This window comes from Cyphellophora attinorum, assembly GCF_001299255.1.
Source record: "Cyphellophora attinorum strain CBS 131958 chromosome Unknown Contig6, whole genome shotgun sequence".
Classification (NCBI taxonomy): domain Eukaryota; kingdom Fungi; phylum Ascomycota; class Eurotiomycetes; order Chaetothyriales; family Cyphellophoraceae; genus Cyphellophora; species Cyphellophora attinorum.
The window spans coordinates 413,838-432,006 of record NW_017253234.1 but is presented as its reverse complement, the minus strand read 5'-3'; the positions used below and the strand labels follow the sequence as shown (position 1 = coordinate 432,006).

The window sequence follows — 18,169 nt, the reverse complement described above, 5'->3', positions numbered from 1 at the left end:
TCACGTATTCATGCTAGCCAATCGATCCTTTGAACAATCTTGCGCTCCAGGGGGGTGCCAATCAACCTGAGCGAGCGAGGTGGGACAAGATCTCTGTACCACTTCTTTACCGAGACTTCGTCCGACCACTACCAATATCCGTCGAAGTGCTGACCACGTCACCCAGCACAACTTTCTCATCGTGATCTTTTGGCATGCTGAAGCCACCCTCGGTCTTGTCCTCACCTGTCTCTGGCCAAAGGACTTGCTTCTTGTATATGGCGTGAACCATCTTTCCGACGACCAAGAACCACACCAGGATGAGAGTTGCGGTCATAACGCAACCGACGACCTGAAGTGGGAAAGCATCGAACGCAGCAGCGACACGAAATGTCGCCTTGGTGAGCGCCGTCTGCGGAAATATGAAGCTGAACCATGTCATAGCGAAGGGTAATGATCCGGGCTTGCGAAGGCAGACCAAATTCGCCACTAGACTGACAAAGAAGAACCAAATAGCCAATCCCCATAGCCAAAGAGACACCCAATTGGCAACGATAGTCAGAATATTGGCAGCAAGTCGAGGATCCATACCCATGTATGAACCTCCAGGCCAATTAGACAGTATAGTATCCAGGTTCGATGCCATGCCAATCACTCCAGAAGCAGTAAAAGCACTAGGGCCAACAGACACGAACATCCCTGGTCGTAGCGACTCGGCGGGTAACTTGTGTGTCATGAGCCGGTAGACAAAGGCCGAATAGACTGTGACTGAAACCAGGAACCCAATGCCCTGGATAGTGAAGCCGCCGATGACAACAGCAAGGGCTTCCCTGGGATTGACCATCTCCTGTGCCAGAGCTGCAGCATGCGGACCAATAATCAGCAATGGGTAGGCTGGGAAGATCCAGATGGGTGTCATTCTGGCAATGGTATAAGTCTGCGTTGACCATAAGATTAGGTATATCGTGATGCTGAGTGTAACAGCAAGGCCAGAATCGAACCAGAACAGCCCAAGGATAGCACGATTGAGCCACCTCCCGACCTTGTCCGATCCATACTCCACGATGTTGATAAGTATAGTGCCAAAGGACACCGCGACGGCGGGAACGAAGAGCGACTCTGTTGGGTGCCGAAACGAGAGCTTGAACATGTACGGGTACCAGTAAAATCGACAAAACATCATGCCCCAGATAATAACAAAGAAGACGAGGTTGAGGATCATGAATACGACTCCGATGGCGTAGAGTCCATTGAAGCGGAAAGGCACTGTCGACGTTAGCTGTGTCTTCGATGCAAGGCCAGCGACGAACCCGAACGCAGAGTGCTTGCAATACCACCAGTCGCCATAACCAGCGTGAACCATGCCCAAGTAACATGCTTGAGGCGCTTTCTCAGCGGTAGATTTCCTTTCGGCGGCGGAATGCTTTGGTACTGCTCGTTGCGACGAGAAGCACCAAGTCTTCCAGTAGTGATTGGCATATCGGCTGCACTCCGCCCGGGGCGTTGGCGAGGTTCAGAGCCATTAGATTCACCACTTGGGCCAGCAGGTTCAAGGTAGCTATCACGACGAGAACAGTTCTCGATACATGGTGTATGCCACCTGCCGTGATCGTCGTCGTGCTGCATGATCCGCCGATCAACCGAGCAAACATTCGTCTCACGCCATAACGTTCATTTGTAAGTGCGACCGTTAGCTGCACGACAGACGACCAAAACTCGGAAAGCCGGGCACTGCAATGGACGGAAGGCGCGTCCTCGAATTGTCGTAGCGAAAGGAAGTAACCATCTTGAACCGCGGAAAGAGCAATTGACGACGGTGGCTAGCCGTGCTTTCCAGTTTGAGCGGCATTCATTCGCTGTAGTCGTCAGCGACTTGTAAAGATAGTTAGAACCTTGCCGTGTATCCGTTGCAGGCGAGTGACTTTTTGAGCTCGTCAGATAGTGGTACCAGCGGAGATCTTCGTGGACTTGCGCGGTGGCTGAGCGGGGCAAGTGACAGCTTGGCCAGGTTTTCACCCCTGACAACAGCTGAACATTCAGAATTTTATATATTGTTCTGACGCCCGGGTGCTCCAAATTGTGCCGTTAAAACGCACACAGATTCAAATGGGTGCTTGGTCTAGGGGTATGATTTTCGCTTCGCATGACCTGAATGAGGTCAAGAGCTTGTGAAAGGTCGTGGGTTCAATTGTGAGTACCACAAGGAAGAGAATATCGCAACAATCACTAATAAATGCATCAGCCCACAGTATCCACTCATGTTTTTGTTCTTTTGAGGTCGATGTGGCCGTGGAAAGCCGCAGAGTTGAAGTAAATCGGGAGGAAATCGAGGGGGCCCCATCGGAAGGGGGATGAGCATTTTGGTGTCCGAGCCCATGCCAAGAACTTCTCTCTGGCTTCAGCACCTTGAGAACCCTTCTGAGAGGCCCCCTGCTCACTTTGCAGGCATTCCAACGGTGGGAAGCCATGCAAAGCTCGAATCAAGGACGAGGGGTCCTCATCTGAGGGACGCCAAGCAATGGTTAGTATGGCAGCTTGCTTGGAACAGATCAGTCCTGGTCCATTGCATGACAACAGAGCATGTCTTGAACGCTCATAGCTAGTCATCTTCTTTTTTTCAAGTGGTGACAGCATATGCAAACTGAGAATAGTAGCAAACATGATGTGATATGAATGCCAAGATTTTTGTATACCTAGTTGGAGCAGCGGCGGCAACCTCCTGACAGCAGGACTCTGACCTCCAATATTGCACGATGGTCAACACATTGTTCGCTCAAATCTGCTCGCATCGATGACCATGGCTTTCTGTCTTCTCGTTGTATCTTGGGATGGTTTAGAATGCACGATGCGGGCCCCGCAATCGCCGGTAGATGAACGCGGCTATGAGCCGAACTCCACGACGATGGTCCGAACCCTGCCTCTGACGATGGCTCCGAGGCCTCTCTGGAAGATACAAAATGCCTTCGTAGCTTGTTTATAGGGACACTTCCCTCCAACCTGTGCTCGAAGATCCCCTACCTCTGATTCCTTCGAGCTTTTGCTACAACTCAGAAGCGGTACCAAGCTCACAGCAACTTCGTGATGAGGCTGACGGCCCTCCTCCCCCCAATCGCCATCCTCTCAACCCTTCTCACCTCTACCACAGCTCAAGCCAACGGCCAGCCCTCCTGGGAGTTCCTCTACACAGTAAATGCCACCCTCGGCTCACGCTGGCAGATCGGCCCACAAGGTCGGGGCTCGCGCGTAGTGATCCCCATCACGGGCGGCACCTTCTCTGGTCCACGTCTACGCGGAACAGTGTCCAACCTTGGTGCCGATTGGGGCGTCACCGATGACAACAAAGTCTTCTTTCCGGATACTAGGTACAATCTCAGGACCGATGATGGTGTGGACATTTACATTCAGACATATGGTCCAACTCAGCCTGATGGAAGGACTTTGTTGAGGGGGACGTTTGAGGTGGATATGGGGACGAAGTATGCTTGGTTGAATTATGTGTTGGCGGTGGGGGTGTTGCAGAGATCGCTGGACTTTGGGAACTATGTTGTGATTGATATGTGGCACGTAAGTGGCTTCTTCCTGAATACATCAACCCAAGGCCTACAGACAGCTGACTCTTTACTGAATAGATGCTACTCCCCGGTATCGCCACTGGCGAAGATCAGCAGTGGGACTTCACTAAGATCGGAGATGATTGACAATCAGCGGATCCGGCTACAGAGAAACCGAAGCATGATGTGAAGGAAGAACTGTGACGGATCCAGCCCAACCAGAATACGCAGCAAATGCGAACGAAACTTGCACAATGGCAGCAGGCCGACCCCGGTCAGGAAGTATGTGACCAGCGGATAGGAAGGGTAACCATCAATGGTATCATGACGATCGTCAGACTGGTCCATGTCGCCGACCTACATAAACGCTCATGAAAAGCTCACTCCATGCTTTCAGCCCAACACCTCCTGACTTTGATCTACACACACGCAAAGCCTAGCCACACCGTGCTGCATCACTCACCCGCAACTCTTCTGCTTCACTTGCAGCCATAGGATCTTCCACGTCATCAAGCGACTTAGCCAAAGCTCCCACAGCCCGTCTATACCTGTACCCGTCCGCAAGCTACCGCCCATCGACACGATCCCTTCGTGGCGGTATTGTATGTCTGCTTCGAGGCGAGGACCTGCGTGCCAGCTCGTGGTAAGAAGGATATAGTATGGTTGTCCCGATTTTTCAACCATCAATCCGTCCCAATTTCGGGACACTGCCCACGACCTTTTAACAGCGTAGTACAAATAGGTCCAGTACGCCGATTCTGACTCTCCAGCTCTGCAACAGGTCGCACAGCTTGTGTCTCTGATCAAGCATGAGCTCGAGCTTCGGAGATCCTGGTTCGAGTCCAGGTGCTGTTTGTTAACCATTCTTTTTTGCTATCTTCGATGCTGGCTTGACAGCATGCAAGATTCAGTAGGAAGGAAGTCACAAGCAACATGGACTAAACAATTGTAGTGCGGTCAATGTGAAATGTGCTCTTCCATGCTGTACATACCACACAACGCGCTTCCCGGAAGGTCACTGCTTGCTCTTGTCAAAGAACTCTTGAAACTTGACTCATTCACTAGATACCAAGATTGAACTCAACACCAACCTCAATATCCCTCGCCATCTTGACGATCTTCGAAAAGTCAACTGCTTTCTCCGCCGCTTCCTGCAAGTCGGTAATTGAGAAGATCTTCAGACCAGAGTTGTTGACCTGACACGTGTTAGCACTCCCTGGCAGATAGAACCCGAAAATGCTACTTACCAGCTCAGCCGCCTTCTCCATATTCGTCCCCTGCAACCTGCACACAATCGGCAGTTTCAAGTTCATCTGCTGCACGACATTGATGAGACCCTGCGCGATATCATCGCACCGAACGATACCACCGAAGATGTTGACAAAGATCGCCGTAACCTTAGGATCGCTCGTGATCAGTGTAAAGGCAGACTTGATAGCCTCCTGCGTAGCACCACCACCAACGTCGAGGAAGTTGGCAGGCGAGCCTCCGTTCAGCTTGATGATGTCCATCGTAGCCATGGCCAGCCCAGCACCATTGACGAGGCATCCGATATCGCCATCCAGCTTGATGAAATTCAGGCCGTGCTCAGCAGCCTTGACCTCATCGGCATCTTCCTGGCTGGTGTCCCGCCAGCCGAACACCTCCTTTTGTCTAAAGTCGGCATTGTCGTCAAAGCCAAGCTTAGCATCCATACAGAGAACCTGGTGGTCGCTGGTCTCGCTGAGTGGATTGATCTCGATCTGGGTAGCGTCCTTGTCCATGAAGACCTGGTAGAGCTTCTGGATGGTGCTCTTGGCATCCTCGATACACTGCTCGCTGAAGCCGAGTTGTGAGGCGATGTTGCGGGCCATATCGTCGGTTACGCCGGTGTGGATGTCGACGGATGTGGTGATGATGGCTTCGGGTGTCTCTTTCGCGACGGTCTCGATGTCCATGCCTCCTTGCGAGGACGCGACGATGACGGGTGCTTGGGTGGCTCGGTCCATCAGGATAGCCAGGTAGAACTCTCGTCGGGCGAATTTGCGTTCACAGATGTAAACTGAGTTGCAGATGCGGCCGCGGGCTCCGGTCTGTTTGGTGATGAGCTTGTGGCCGATCATCTGGTTCGCGAACATCTTGGCCTCGGTGGGACTGTGTATGTTAGCTTCAGTCGATGCCGCTGAGTGTCTGCGTACGAGTAGATCACCCGGACACCACCCTTTAAGCCGTTGTCGAACGAGCCTTTGCCGCGGCCACCAGCCAGCACTTGTGCCTTGATGACCATATCCTCGCCGCCTGGGCGTCGTTAGCTATCGTCTCGGATCACTCTTCAGATGTGCCCTACCCAGTTTCTTTGCAATGCTCTCAGCCTCTTCACCATTCTTCGCGACCTCTCCTTTGGGTACGCCGATGCCATACTGCTCCCGTCAGTTTCTCTCTATGTACACACACCCTCATTGTTTATCATACCGAGGTCAACAGGTTCATCGACAAATATTCGTGTATGCTGAGGTTTCGTCGCTGCGACATAGAGCTCCGCATCGAGGTGTCCTGCTTCCGTTGTTAGCCATAGACCTTTCCACGACTGCTGCTGCATGCATACCCTGACAGCAGCCCGCACGGCGGCGCCATAGGCGCTACGACCGAGTTTGAACATCTTGCACCCAGTTGCGATGTGGTGCAGTCTGGGATATCGAGGTGCTCGTAGCAGAAAGGACCAGTTACACGGGTGCTATCGGTGCTTCTGTAGAGTTGCCCGCGGAAACTTAGGCGTAGCTTGCCGACACGAGCGCTGTGAGAGGAGAGGGAAAGCTTGGAATCGGTGGTGGAGCCCGCGAAGTGCAGAGGCACATGTCATCGGCGCATCTCGAATTTATTTATTATTCGTACAGACGAACTTGCATGTTGGCAACACACGCAATGTCGAATGACGACGATGTAGTCCGCAACCAACTCGCGCTACAGTATGCGCAGTACGAGACCTTCAGCAAAACCCTCAGGTCCAGTGGTGTGGAAGGCGCCTCCGACAGCGAAAGTTCCAACGACGACCAACACCTGGTCAAACATGCGCAGCCCAAAAGTTCTGAAGTCTCAGGTATAGGCGCAGTACTCCCCACAGGCGACGACGACTACGGCAACGAGATGCTGAGCCGCCAGGAGACAGCCGCGACTCAGCGCCTTCGCAAACAAATACTAGGTGACCGTGTCATCCCTCCAGCAGGATCACTCAGTGCGACCGGATCTATGATACAAGGCGGAGGTCACTCGGCTGCACCGAAACCTCGATCTCGACCCGCCACGAAGCAGGACAGCGATGACGAAGAAGAAGGGCGAGGCAAACTTGGCAAGAGCAAGAGCAAGAGTAAAGGCGTCGGCGTCGACAGCAGTGTACCTGACTTGGTGACCAGTGACGCTGACAACTCGGGCACGGCTCAGCAGACGGGAACATCGAGCCCACAGCCAGTCTCCAAGAAGCGAGGCACGAGCTACCTTGATCAGCTCCTAGCAAATCGTGCCAACAAGAAAAGCAAGAAGAAGCAGAAACAGAAGCAAGAATCTGCGGGATGAAGACCAACGCAAGCTGGATACAAATTTTGAGCGCTCTTCGCTATCGCATCGGCTGCGCACTTCCTATACACAAGATCCTTCCGCCAGCGGACCATCTCTTCCCGAGCCAGCTGTGGCTCGACCTGACCCTCCATCCAACGACAATGCGACCGCACACGTCCGACAAGCCATCGACCATACCACCCAGGCCCAAGCCCAAGCTGCTCTGGTCCCAGCTTCCGAACCCCTCCACACCAATCATAAGAAGGAAATTCGTTAAAGGCTTTTTTGGGTTCACCATCCTTCTGATGTCGCCCTCACTGCATACGTTTCCGCTTCCGATCATCATTGTACGAATCTTCATCATCCGCTCGGCAGTCTCAGCCGGGTTCAGCAGCGAATGCACGTTACTAGCCATGCTGCTCCGTCGAGTCGCGGGTGCCGAATGCAGCTCGAATGTCGACTTCGGGAACCTGCTGTTCCAGGCCACACCATCTACGCCGAGGCCAGACGACGGTGGCGCACCGCCATCTGGTCCAGCGATAGGTGATGAATTGGCGGCGACGCTGACGGTCTGGTCGCCGTGGTCCGTTGATCGAGTAGGATGCCAACTGGTCGCGGATGTGTTGGTCGCCTGGAATTGGAGGCTGAGGTGGCGATGGCGGTTGCCATTGCGGTGGCTGCGGAGGTGCATGGTTGTTGGCCTCGGGCGGAGGAGGAAGAGGCCAGCCGTGTTCCCGGATGTCGGCAGAGGTATGCCTTCGAGCAAGACTGGGTGGTACATCCGGCGTCGCGACCGAAGAGAGGGGATGTGGTTGCTGTGGCGGCAGAGGCGGCCGGCTGAACCCAGGCGAGGGTTGACTCCCACCACTGATCGATCCAAACCTTCGTGGTGATGTTGCAAAATGTGCTGGAATAGGAGGCACTGGCGGCCTGGCTGCCGTCAAGCCAACATGCTGCGGCTCGATCTGTACAGATGATCGACGGCTGTCGGGATAATTGTAGCCTCTCGGCGAGATCGGGGGCTCTAGAGGAATATTCGAATATAGCGATCTGCCTCCTCCGTTCATCATCGGCTCCGCTGGCTGCTCAAGTGCACGGACGTATTCCAGCTGCCGCCCAATCTCCTTCTGCATGTTTGAGATCTCGCTCGCCATAGCACTTTCCTGAGGCGCCAAGTTCTGCAGCGCCCCACCAAAAGTCTGCATCCACTGATGGCATCTACTCAGGCTATCGGTGAGAGCCTGGCACCGCGAATTGAGCAACGCGTGACTCTCCTCCGTCCGCGATAAGCGAGCATGCACATCATTGAACAAGAACTCCAAATGCGCGACCCTTTGATCGGTATCCGGCATCACCTCAGCCGGCGTCCCAGGCTGAGACGCGACCGCCCCGGGAGGCTTGGGAGGCGCGGGGAACGAATCGCGATGGATCAGGGTATGCCGTGAGGCACGCCTTTTTATCTCTCTTAGCCCCATCAGGTCGCCCTTCTTGAAGTTGCCGTTCCCGTGCTTGAACTCCCAGAGCGCGGCCTCGGGCGAGCCCGTGTGGAAGACATCGCTGACTTTATGGAAGCCATACATGTTAAGTTGGCGGACAAAGGAGGAGACGTTGGTGTGTTTGAAATACTGAGCTAGGACTTTTGAGAATTCGTTAGATGGTGACATGACAAAGCTGTCGTTGTTGTTCGACCAGGAGATGAGGTGTGAGATTGTGCGATCTTCTAGCATGCTGTATAGTTTGTGTATGAATGCTGTTTGGACGACTTTTGGGCCCTGCGCCGCACCCACTGCGGCGGCGTTGCTGTTGGGTGTTGGTGTATGGTTTTGGTCTCGGTTGCCGTTGGCCATGGCCTTTAGGTGCTCGTCTTCGGGGGAGTTCTGGGCTGGAGGACCCATGGCTGATGGAGGCGGCGAGCTCAGTGACATATCGATGTCAGGGCCATTGCCAGACTTCGGCGAGGGAGGCTCTTGTGGTATGACAGCCATGCTCCGTCGCCTCGTCGCCGTGTCCAGCGAGGGGCCGAACGGGCTGCGCGGAGCAGGCTGGAACAGTGTGCTCATGGTGTGATCGTCCCGCGTCTTATCCTTTGTACTTGGTGGCTGCGTCGAGATGACTGTGGTGGCATCACAATAGTAATCACTGGTTCTGACTTGGACGTGTTGTGCGGACTATAACGACGGTAAGGCTGTCGGTCTTCGTGGGCAGGCAAGGGCGTGTGTAGTGGGCTCGACAGGCCAGTGGCAGGTACTTTCAATCTCCAGATGAAAAGTACAAAGTAACGTTCGAAGCTGAGGTTGCAATCTTTGCTCAAAGGTCGGCTCGGCTAAGACAGGGTGCGGAGGGTTTCCAGGCTTGCGTGAGGATGAGTAGAGACTTGAAGGTTCCCCCGATCTCGCTGATCTGAGCGTACCCGAAGACCAGATCAGAAGTGCGGCCACTCAGCTAGAGATAAGCGGGGAAGCCCTCGAGGGAATGACAATGCTCGAGGACAGCGGCCGACGAGGTCATGCGTCTACCTCTGTAGACCCATCGACGAAGTCGAATAGTATATTGCAGACTACCAGAGTCCCAACACGTTGATCGTCTTCTAGAAGGATATTAAGGGATGGAGATCCTCAAGCTATAGCCCGCCCAAGGTCTCGATCCGCGCTAGGGAACTGCAGCTGAAGCACGAGCCAGGTTGTTGCGGCGTACGGAGTACTCCGGGGGTTTCCTGGGAGAACAATCTCGTTGATACTGTAGGTACCTTGCTTCTTTCAATAACCGTATGCCTAATCCCCCTTGAAGCCTCGGCTGATACCTTAACGAGAGCGCAGGATGGGGGATCGTCTGCGGCAATGGACGACAGCAGAATCTACAGTATTGCTGATCTTGTAACATCAGACGGACCTCATATCGCAACGGCCAGACAAGGCCTATGATGTCGGCACACTTTGTGGCACCATGGCTTCATTCTTTAGTGTTTCGAAGCAGGGGGTCTCGGCGTAGCCGTGACGTGCAGCAAGAGCATGTGGCATTCGGCATAGCTCCTTCCATGACCGTTCAACGCCGTCAAAAGAACATCAACAGCAACTCTTCTTATCTGCTCCCACAGCATTCAATCAATACAGGAGATTCTCATTGCGAACCTGACCGCGAACAACCTGGAGCGTGCAGCATCCAATTTGGTGAGACCGAGGCCAGTTCCAATCGCGTTGAGAACATGGCCATTGTCATTCGTGAGATTGTTTTAATTGCCTTCCCCCACTCGCCCCTGGAGGCAATGCCAGGCTAGGGTAAATCATAGGGGAGCAGAAGGACAACCCGAGCTCTAAACCAACGTCTCGCCCAGAGCAATTTGAATGTGCAGTCTCTTGCATGAAGGAGATTGCGGTGGTGAAGCTTTCCAGCACGTCTGTTTCATGATGCTGCTGGTTCATGCAGCTACATCTGGGATGGAGCAATGGCCGCTATCACTAATGACTTCTATGGAGATGACCATGGCGCTGCGTCGCTTGGTAGACGAAGCTCCTCGATGTTGTCTCATTTCTGGCTGGAGGATACACTCGAACAACATACACTCGCACTGTAGTCAGTCGTCCCACCAGGTAGCAACGGGTGCTAACAAGACATGGCAACGTCGACCAGATTGTCAATGGTCCGGATGAGGAAAGGAAGAAGGGGGAAAGTCGTGGGCAGGCCGGCTACTTATACCTCTTCGACAAAGTGAAGATCGAGGCAACTGACTCGCAAAAAGTATTCACTGAGCCATCACTGCACTGAGTCGGAGAGCAGTATTCACTGAGCCATCACTGAACCGACACGAATGTAAGTACTCACTGAAAGGTGTAATTCTGGATCATGCTACGGGCTTTCTGAAAAAACCGCCCGCCATACAGAACCAGGGTTATGCCCAGCAACGAAGTCAAGCAGTAATGAGCTTGGTCATAACGAATCCAAAATATTCGAAAGAGCCTGGGACGTCTTCGAGGGACTCTACATGCAGAGACCACATGTCCGGGCGAGCCAACATTGGTTTGAGAAAGTGAGGCTGCCGGTAAGTCACGTACAGCCAGGCACCACCAGGTCTCAGTATGCGCGCAACCTATCGGACACGAATGGTCAATTCTCTGAAGCTATGTGCTTGTGGACACGGCTCACCTCGTCAACGTATGCCTTGGTGTTCTCTTTGACATCGTCTTCCGGATCCCAAAGCGAGCCATGGAGCATTGCGTCCAGCGTACCTTTGTCAATCGCGATGTCGAAGGACTTGTCAGGAAACTTGAGATCACGGACGTCCATGACCTGCCATTCCAGATCCAAGGCGGCCTCTCGCTCTGCCATGATGGCAATTGCTTTGGGTGAAAAGTCTATGCTCACTTGATTTCGATAGCCGGCATGATAAAGATCTGAGGTTAAGGTCTGACAAGAGTCAGTGGACAGCTTGAAGTCGCTGAGGACGCATTCCTACACTGGTCCCGCATCCGAGATGTAGGATGCGTGGTTCTGTTGCGGCCGACGGCAAGTGCTTGGTGAAGTATGGCTTCAATTTCTGATAAGTCTTAAACCACTCGTAATCGTCTTCTTCATCATTCCCAGAAACCTCGTTGGTATATCTTTTCTCCCAAAATTCCACCTTTGAGAGCTCCTTCTGTGACGCTACGTTCATCCCGCTTAAGCTTGTGAGCCTGTCGGCTATTGAGGCCGAATTGTCAGGTTTCGTTAATCGTCGCAAACTTGAAGACGTGCAGATTCGCTTGGCGCAACTTACTTAGGCATCCCCAATGACAAACTACCCCACCACGCCCCGAAAATAATTTTGTTCCGCATTCGACTTAAAATCGTCCTCGATTTTCGCAGGCTTTGAGCAGTATCTTCACTTGGGGCACAGATACTCAGTTGCAGCATAGAGCGGCATCGACTTATATCATTGATTGCCACAATGTCTGCTGCTGCAATTCAACGGCGGCATGGGCCTCTCGAGGACGACATCACCGCGGCTAGTGGACGTTTGCGAACGAAATCGATAACTGGAAAACGCAAGTCTCGCGGCGACGAGGACAAGACAGGAGGCGACGGATACATAGACGCCAGATCATCGAAGAAAATTCTTGCGATCGCACAAGATTTGGCGGACGAGGACTCCAGCGAAAGAGAGAAAGCAAGAGCCGTGCCCGCATCACCTGGCGCGTTTGGTTTCGATTCACGATTTGGCGACGATGAGAATGCAGACGGCCAGCTTGAACACGCAGACGACGAGGATGAATGGTTGCCTGAGGAAGAGGAGGTCGCTGAAGATGTCGACCCGAAAGATATGGCCATTTACAACAAATTCTTGCGAGAAGATGAAGCACTGGCGGACTTCGCGCCTACTTTGGCCAGCTTATCCACGAGCGGAAACGACGGCTTGGTCAGGCATGAGAGCGCTGGAGAGGAGGAAGGAGAAGGCACAAATCTGGCCGACCTGATACTGCAAAAGATCGCGGAGAAGGAAGCTCGGGAAGCAGCGAATGGTTCAGGAATCGAAGGACATCCACTGGAAATCCCGGAAGGCGCTGTGGAAATACCAGCAAAAGTCGCAGATACGTTCGCCAAAGTCGGTCAGATCCTGTCACGATACAAATCTGGCCCGTTACCGAAGCCATTCAAGGTTCTGCCAACACTTCCACAGTGGCCGGAACTACTCGACATAACACGACCAGAGAAATGGTCACCTCAAGCGGTCTTCCGCGCAACAAAGATTTTCATCTCTGCTCCGCAAGCCACAGGCCAGTATTTCTGCTCTACAGTGCTACTCGAACGAGTTCGGGAAGACATTCAGGAGAATCGGAAACTGAACCATCACCTGTACGAAGCACTGATGGCGACTTTCTATCGTCCAGCTGCCTTCTTCAAGGGGTTCCTCTTTCCGTTAGTGCAGAATGGCTGCACTCTCCGCGAAGCACAAATCATCTCTTCTGTGCTAACGAAGCACAAGATCCCTGTACTTCACTCCGCGGCAGCTTTGCTAAGACTCTGCGAAATCTGTGCAGAGCAGACAAGTAACATCAGCAGCGAGGCTGCAGGGTCCGCAAACATCTTCATCAGAATTCTGCTAGGGAAGAAGTACGCATTGCCGTACAAGGTTGTGGATGCTCTGGTTTTCCACTTTCTGCGATTCAGAGGGAGCAAGGAAGAGGATGCACTAGGAGCCAACGAGTCAAAGCTGCCAGTGCTTTGGCATCAGAGCTTACTGATCTTCGCGCAGACTTACCGCAACGAGATCACTGAGGATCAAAGAGAAGCGCTACTGGATCTGCTGCTGGTACGTGGTCACAAGGACATCGGGCCGGAAGTGCGACGAGAATTGCTTGCTGGCCGGAGTCGCGGCATTGAGGAACCAAATATCGAGAAACAGGACGGTGATGATACCATGATGACTTAGCCAGAGCATGTAGTCGACGTCAACAGTCATTCCGCAGTCAAAGACGACCTTTGCACTCTGCCCCTTCGTATGTATGAAAGCTAGAGCAGAGGAGCCTTGGCCCAGGCCGGATGACAAGGATATATTCGTTTCGACGCCTACAAACTAGTATGTCTCATGGTGGCTGAGAAGGTACGACTGGACCAGGGAGACTGTTTTCTTCTCCGCAGCACGATGAGGTACTGTAGCAACTGGTTTACGTGTCCTATTTGAATGAGTATGGTGGCGGCCAGTTAGCCCGTTCCGACTGCAGAGTGCCAGTGCTGCCAGCAATGCCCGTAGCCCATCTACCCGGAGTTCTTTTCCGTTCACTTTCTATTTTCAGCCACGCCAGCGACAATTCTCTTCATGCTCACTTCAGTTTTTGAGTCGATGGCAAAGTCTCACTTCAATTCATCATTCACGAGATCGTGTTCGATGCACATGCCCTGGCTTCACCGATCCTGGATGCGTGCTTATGGCTAACAACGACCCGTGCCACGATGCCACGAAAAGAGTCAAGTATTGATCGGCGCTAGGAGCCTGTCTCGTGTCTAAACGCATAGATCTATCAGTCTTCGCAAGCGATTCCTTCTGCTTTTCCGCCTGCATCCTGTCGTCCCTCCGAGCCATGGCTCAGCGTCCCGGAACAGCAACACTGCAGCAAAGACTTCCCTCATTTCAACATGAGCGGCTGAAGTCGAACGCCAATTCCATACGACTTGTACAGATCCATGGCTCGACGGTCAAAAGTGGACCTATATCCCTGCGTATCACACAATACGCAAAGCATAGAAGACCGAAATATGCTGCGATCAGCTACACTTGGGGAAGTTCAGCCCATCTTCACCCTGTCCAGATCAATGGCAAGCCGTTCTTTGTCCATGCCAACCTGTACAACCTGCTTCTTCATTTGCGCCAACGCGGCGAGTCACGCCTGCTCTGGGTCGATGCTCTCTGCATAGATCAGCAGAATCTGGTCGAGCGGAACTTCCACGTACAATTGATGGCGCAGATCTATGACGAAGCCACCAGCACGATCGTCTGGCTCGGAGCACCAAGTGATGATCGACGCGAAGCGCGAGCGATCGACTTCGTATCTGAGATGGCTGAGTACCTGCGAAAGACAAAGCGAGAAGTTGCTGCTGGCTTTGAGAGGATGTACTTCAATGACATTGCTGCACCCAGGTGGTCCAACCTGATGGCTTTCTGCTGTCGGTCAAACTACTGGACTCGTGCATGGATCGTACAGGAGTTCCTGCAGGCTCGACAAATCGAAATGTACTGTGGTACTGCACAGCTGGATTGGTCCTTATACGCCAGCGTCTTCGGTGCGATTCGAGAGCACTGCCGCTCCAGCTCCGGCGCACAGCCGGATCTTGAGGACATCCTTCGGCGCATACTTAGCTCCATACCGGGACGGCTCACGGCGCGACGGCTGTCCGGAAAATCAAGTCCATTACAGGATCTTCTGCACGAGTTCTATGATGCCGAGTGTTCAGAGCCACGGGACAAGGTATACGGAATGCTTGGCATCGCCAGTGACTGTGGGGATTTAGCTGATACTGGTACTTACAGTGGTCCACAGCCAGACTACAGCAAGCATATCCTCGAGGTTTACTTCGATGTTCTGGTCCACCTGCGAGACACTTTCGTCACGCAATCAGTCTCTCCGCTGACAACATATCTCCTGCAGCAGTCGTTGCAGATCGGCAAACTCGACGTTCTCGAGTACCTCTCGCAGTTTGATGAGCCCACCCTGCAGGTCAAGATGCTGGAGACGAGCTTCAAGCTTCAGCCTATGTACATGAACGCCGTCTCTGACACAATCACCAGCTGGACGTCCGTTCACGATCTCCAGCAGCGTCTCGACGACTTTGACTGGTCCCAATACGTGGGCTACACCGTGCAAGCACGCATGCGACCACAGACGCCTCAAAGAGCACCCTCCTCCCCCACGCCTTCATTCTCATCCCAGGCTCGGACGTCTGTCACAGGCATGCACCGCGTTGCTTCTTTGACGTCTACCGTACCATCCCTCAACGCCATACCTAAGGACCTGATCTCCAACGCCCTCGCCGTGGCGGAGGTGCATCCGGCTCTGTCAACGTTGTACCACTATCTTCCGCAGGCCAATGGCTTCCACCTGCCCCCATCTCTGCTGACGACCCACCACCAAGACAAGCAGCTACTCGGGCCAGCTGCCTCCTCGCAGCGACCAACCCTCATCATTGAAAGTTCACCTTGCGCGCAGCCTGTACGCCTCGGCTTCGCCCCTCCAGGCACGAGACGTGGGGACATTATCTGTCAATTCCAAGGCACGGACCTCACACTAATAGCAAGACGGCCTGCGTATGGAGGGCAAAGTCTACAGCTGGTGGGCCGTGCGATCATGGTGACGCACGAGGGTTTGAGTGGAAAGCAGGGTGAAGTACATCCGATATGCAGGGCTGGGCTCGGCAGATGGGGTTCAAGCTGTCTGGGAGAGCAGTCGGAGACGGTCCTCAACGGTGAGCAGTATTCAGAGGTTGGATCCAAAGATTTCGGAGAAGCAATCGGTGGCGGCACGAAGCCCGACATGAGCGCCGGCGTGGACGGTGAATTTGCTCACGAAGTCATTGAGACAGATGCAATAAGCATGTTTGAGATTTTGCGAGGCGGCGAGCTGAAGGGAGGAAGCACAGTCTGGCTTGAAGCTTGATCAAAATTCCTGTCCCTGGCTGTTGGTATGGTCTGTCCATTGTCGGTCACAACGAACCATGTCGCACTGCGAACCCATACCCCTACGTGTGGGAGACAGGGCTCCGGCGTCACATTTCAATGGTCCATATGGCGACACCATCCTGCCTCCCCGAACCCAAGTCTCGCCAACCGTTCAGCCTATCCACCAGCTCTCGCAGCCCTTCCTCCAGCTGCAGCGTCCTCCGCCTCCAGCTCCTCCAGAATCATCTCATCCAACCTACTCCGACTGCCCCGACTGGCACTTCGCATAGTGTCTCTGGCCACAATCTCGCGCTCCCGCTCCGTATCCCTGATCTCCGCGCTACTGCGCAACTCAAACGTGTCGTGTCGAGGAATGCCGCGGTGGCCGAGTTCGATGGGGATGTGGAAGCCGCTTGGGTCGCGTCGCTTGCGCCGGAGGATGCAGTAGATGGTTATGATGATGAGGAGGGAGGTGATGACTACGGCGACGGAGGAGAGGATTGGAGCGAGGTTGTTGATCGTTGTTGAAGGCGCCTCGGCGCCGTCTGCAGTGGTTGGTGTGGTGTTGTCAATGGCGGCCATGATGCGGTCTGTGGAGGTAGTGGTACGCTGGGCCTTGCGAATGTGTCCAATCCTCACAGAGTCCTCCTTGGTAGACCTTCAGCAATCTTGAGAATTGGGAATAACGAGACAGTGGACTGGATGGTGGCGTAGGATGGAAGTGGTTGCTGCAGCAGAAGGTATGGAGCAATTCTGTGCAGTGCTTGCTTCACTGATAATGCAGACTGGTGGCGCCTTAGCGCAGAGAACACTTCCTTTTTGACCCCCGGACGAAGTCGGAATCTGCTCATCCGAAGAAGAGCAAGAAAGGCGAAAGGCAAAGAAGGGAGGAGATGGATCATCACCTAGCAAGAGAAGGCAAGGGAAGGGGTTATTGTGTGTGAGCATTTGGTTCTCTTCTCACTTGCTTTATGTCTCACGCAGAATATCTTCATCTGTCCTGTCTGTGAGTTTTCTTGATGCTGATCATTCAGCAGAGCCGTCCAACCGGATCTTGACGACACGCTCTCATAGTCGTTGTTCGGCGGCATCTCTCAACATTGACTGCGTCGTTCCGTTGCTGTATGCACACTCTGCTTCTGACCAGATCGCCCTTTCCACCACCACCTCAAAGTTCTGCGCGCCATGCCTAGCCCTGCTTCACCTTCCCTGCCTCCTTCTCAACATGCCGATGTCGAAATCCACTTCCCAAAACACCAACACCACCACCTGCATCACCAGGCGCCATACCCTTCGCCGCATCCTTTCCACCACCACCAACCCACTCCCAAACACTCCTTCTACTACTCTTCCGACTGCTCCTCCCACTCCCGCCCGCACTCCCACCAGCCTCCCGCTCCTGCCTCCGCCGGCGCAGCCGCCACTGGATCCAGCAGCGGCGGCAGATGAGGATCGAGACGAGCGTGCCGAAGATCGAGCTGAGCACTACTGCGATGGTTTGGATTGGGGTGAGGTGGGAGGATGTGGCGGAGGCGGTGTCTGTGTCTGTTGGTTTGGGTGGAGGGTTGGGGGTCGGGAGAGTGGGTGTTGTGGCTGTGGAATGCGGTATTGTTCTTGTTTGAGGCGGGGACGTGCTTTGGGTTGAATCGGTTATGTGGATAGGAGGTGTGGATGCTTTGGAGGTCTTCGTGGAGGTCTTCGTGGATGGGTCGCGGGCCCGCGGGCATATGCACGAGAAGGAGCGTAGTCCCATGATCGCTGGCCGGTGCCTGAGGGTGGATAAACAGGTTTTGGCGTGCGACGCAGAATTGTGGAAGAATAGAGAGCAGGGCGTTCGAGGGCTTAGTCCGATGTCAGATGGACGTGGGAGAGAGCGCAGCGAGTGACTGCAAGTCGAAGTCGTTCCTGCCAGAATCAGCGAGTTCACAGGCTAACAGCAGCCACCTCGCCTAGAGCAGAGGATGCAGTGAAGTTGCCGCGGAGT

General features: G+C 53.8%; 10 protein-coding genes across 10 annotated transcripts; 4 read left to right on the top strand and 6 right to left on the bottom strand.

The window, feature by feature from the left end:
* Nucleotides 1–106: 106 nt before the first annotated feature.
* AB675_1886 (Malic acid transport protein) lies at nucleotides 107–1,458 on the bottom strand (the record flags this gene model as incomplete). Its single annotated transcript, XM_018141810.1, has 2 exons — nucleotides 107–1,245; nucleotides 1,290–1,458. 2 exons carry the CDS (start codon nucleotides 1,456–1,458, stop codon nucleotides 107–109), a joined length of 1,308 nt encoding a protein of 435 aa, XP_018002818.1.
* Nucleotides 1,459–3,060: 1,602 nt separating this feature from the next.
* AB675_1885 (uncharacterized protein) lies at nucleotides 3,061–3,677 on the top strand (the record flags this gene model as incomplete). The annotated part of the gene is made up of 2 exons (XM_018141809.1): nucleotides 3,061–3,543; nucleotides 3,609–3,677. The coding sequence occupies 2 exons, from the start codon at nucleotides 3,061–3,063 to the stop codon at nucleotides 3,675–3,677; spliced, it is 552 nt and encodes a 183-aa protein (XP_018002666.1).
* Nucleotides 3,678–4,591: 914 nt separating this feature from the next.
* On the bottom strand, nucleotides 4,592–6,168 carry AB675_1884 (putative succinyl-CoA ligase [GDP-forming] subunit beta, mitochondrial; the record flags this gene model as incomplete). The annotated part of the gene is made up of 6 exons (XM_018141808.1): nucleotides 4,592–4,726; nucleotides 4,778–5,663; nucleotides 5,708–5,807; nucleotides 5,857–5,929; nucleotides 5,982–6,062; nucleotides 6,115–6,168. The coding sequence occupies 6 exons, from the start codon at nucleotides 6,166–6,168 to the stop codon at nucleotides 4,592–4,594; spliced, it is 1,329 nt and encodes a 442-aa protein (XP_018002737.1).
* Nucleotides 6,169–6,431: 263 nt separating this feature from the next.
* Nucleotides 6,432–7,079, top strand: AB675_1883 (uncharacterized protein; the record flags this gene model as incomplete). The annotated part of the gene is made up of 1 exon (XM_018141807.1): nucleotides 6,432–7,079. The coding sequence occupies one exon, from the start codon at nucleotides 6,432–6,434 to the stop codon at nucleotides 7,077–7,079; it is 648 nt and encodes a 215-aa protein (XP_018002831.1).
* A 389-nt stretch (nucleotides 7,080–7,468) lies between these two features.
* AB675_1882 (Transcription factor SFL1) lies at nucleotides 7,469–9,121 on the bottom strand (the record flags this gene model as incomplete). The annotated part of the gene is made up of 1 exon (XM_018141806.1): nucleotides 7,469–9,121. One exon carries the CDS (start codon nucleotides 9,119–9,121, stop codon nucleotides 7,469–7,471), a length of 1,653 nt encoding a protein of 550 aa, XP_018002934.1.
* A 1,844-nt stretch (nucleotides 9,122–10,965) lies between these two features.
* AB675_1881 (uncharacterized protein) lies at nucleotides 10,966–11,384 on the bottom strand (the record flags this gene model as incomplete). The annotated part of the gene is made up of 2 exons (XM_018141805.1): nucleotides 10,966–11,145; nucleotides 11,202–11,384. The coding sequence occupies 2 exons, from the start codon at nucleotides 11,382–11,384 to the stop codon at nucleotides 10,966–10,968; spliced, it is 363 nt and encodes a 120-aa protein (XP_018003092.1).
* A 598-nt stretch (nucleotides 11,385–11,982) lies between these two features.
* AB675_1880 (uncharacterized protein) lies at nucleotides 11,983–13,464 on the top strand (the record flags this gene model as incomplete). The annotated part of the gene is made up of 1 exon (XM_018141804.1): nucleotides 11,983–13,464. One exon carries the CDS (start codon nucleotides 11,983–11,985, stop codon nucleotides 13,462–13,464), a length of 1,482 nt encoding a protein of 493 aa, XP_018002665.1.
* A 649-nt stretch (nucleotides 13,465–14,113) lies between these two features.
* AB675_1879 (uncharacterized protein) lies at nucleotides 14,114–16,183 on the top strand (the record flags this gene model as incomplete). The annotated part of the gene is made up of 1 exon (XM_018141802.1): nucleotides 14,114–16,183. One exon carries the CDS (start codon nucleotides 14,114–14,116, stop codon nucleotides 16,181–16,183), a length of 2,070 nt encoding a protein of 689 aa, XP_018002796.1.
* Nucleotides 16,184–16,362: 179 nt separating this feature from the next.
* Nucleotides 16,363–16,767, bottom strand: AB675_1878 (uncharacterized protein; the record flags this gene model as incomplete). The annotated part of the gene is made up of 1 exon (XM_018141801.1): nucleotides 16,363–16,767. One exon carries the CDS (start codon nucleotides 16,765–16,767, stop codon nucleotides 16,363–16,365), a length of 405 nt encoding a protein of 134 aa, XP_018002610.1.
* Nucleotides 16,768–17,374: 607 nt separating this feature from the next.
* Nucleotides 17,375–17,938, bottom strand: AB675_1877 (uncharacterized protein; the record flags this gene model as incomplete). The annotated part of the gene is made up of 1 exon (XM_018141800.1): nucleotides 17,375–17,938. The coding sequence occupies one exon, from the start codon at nucleotides 17,936–17,938 to the stop codon at nucleotides 17,375–17,377; it is 564 nt and encodes a 187-aa protein (XP_018002727.1).
* Nucleotides 17,939–18,169: the final 231 nt, after the last annotated feature.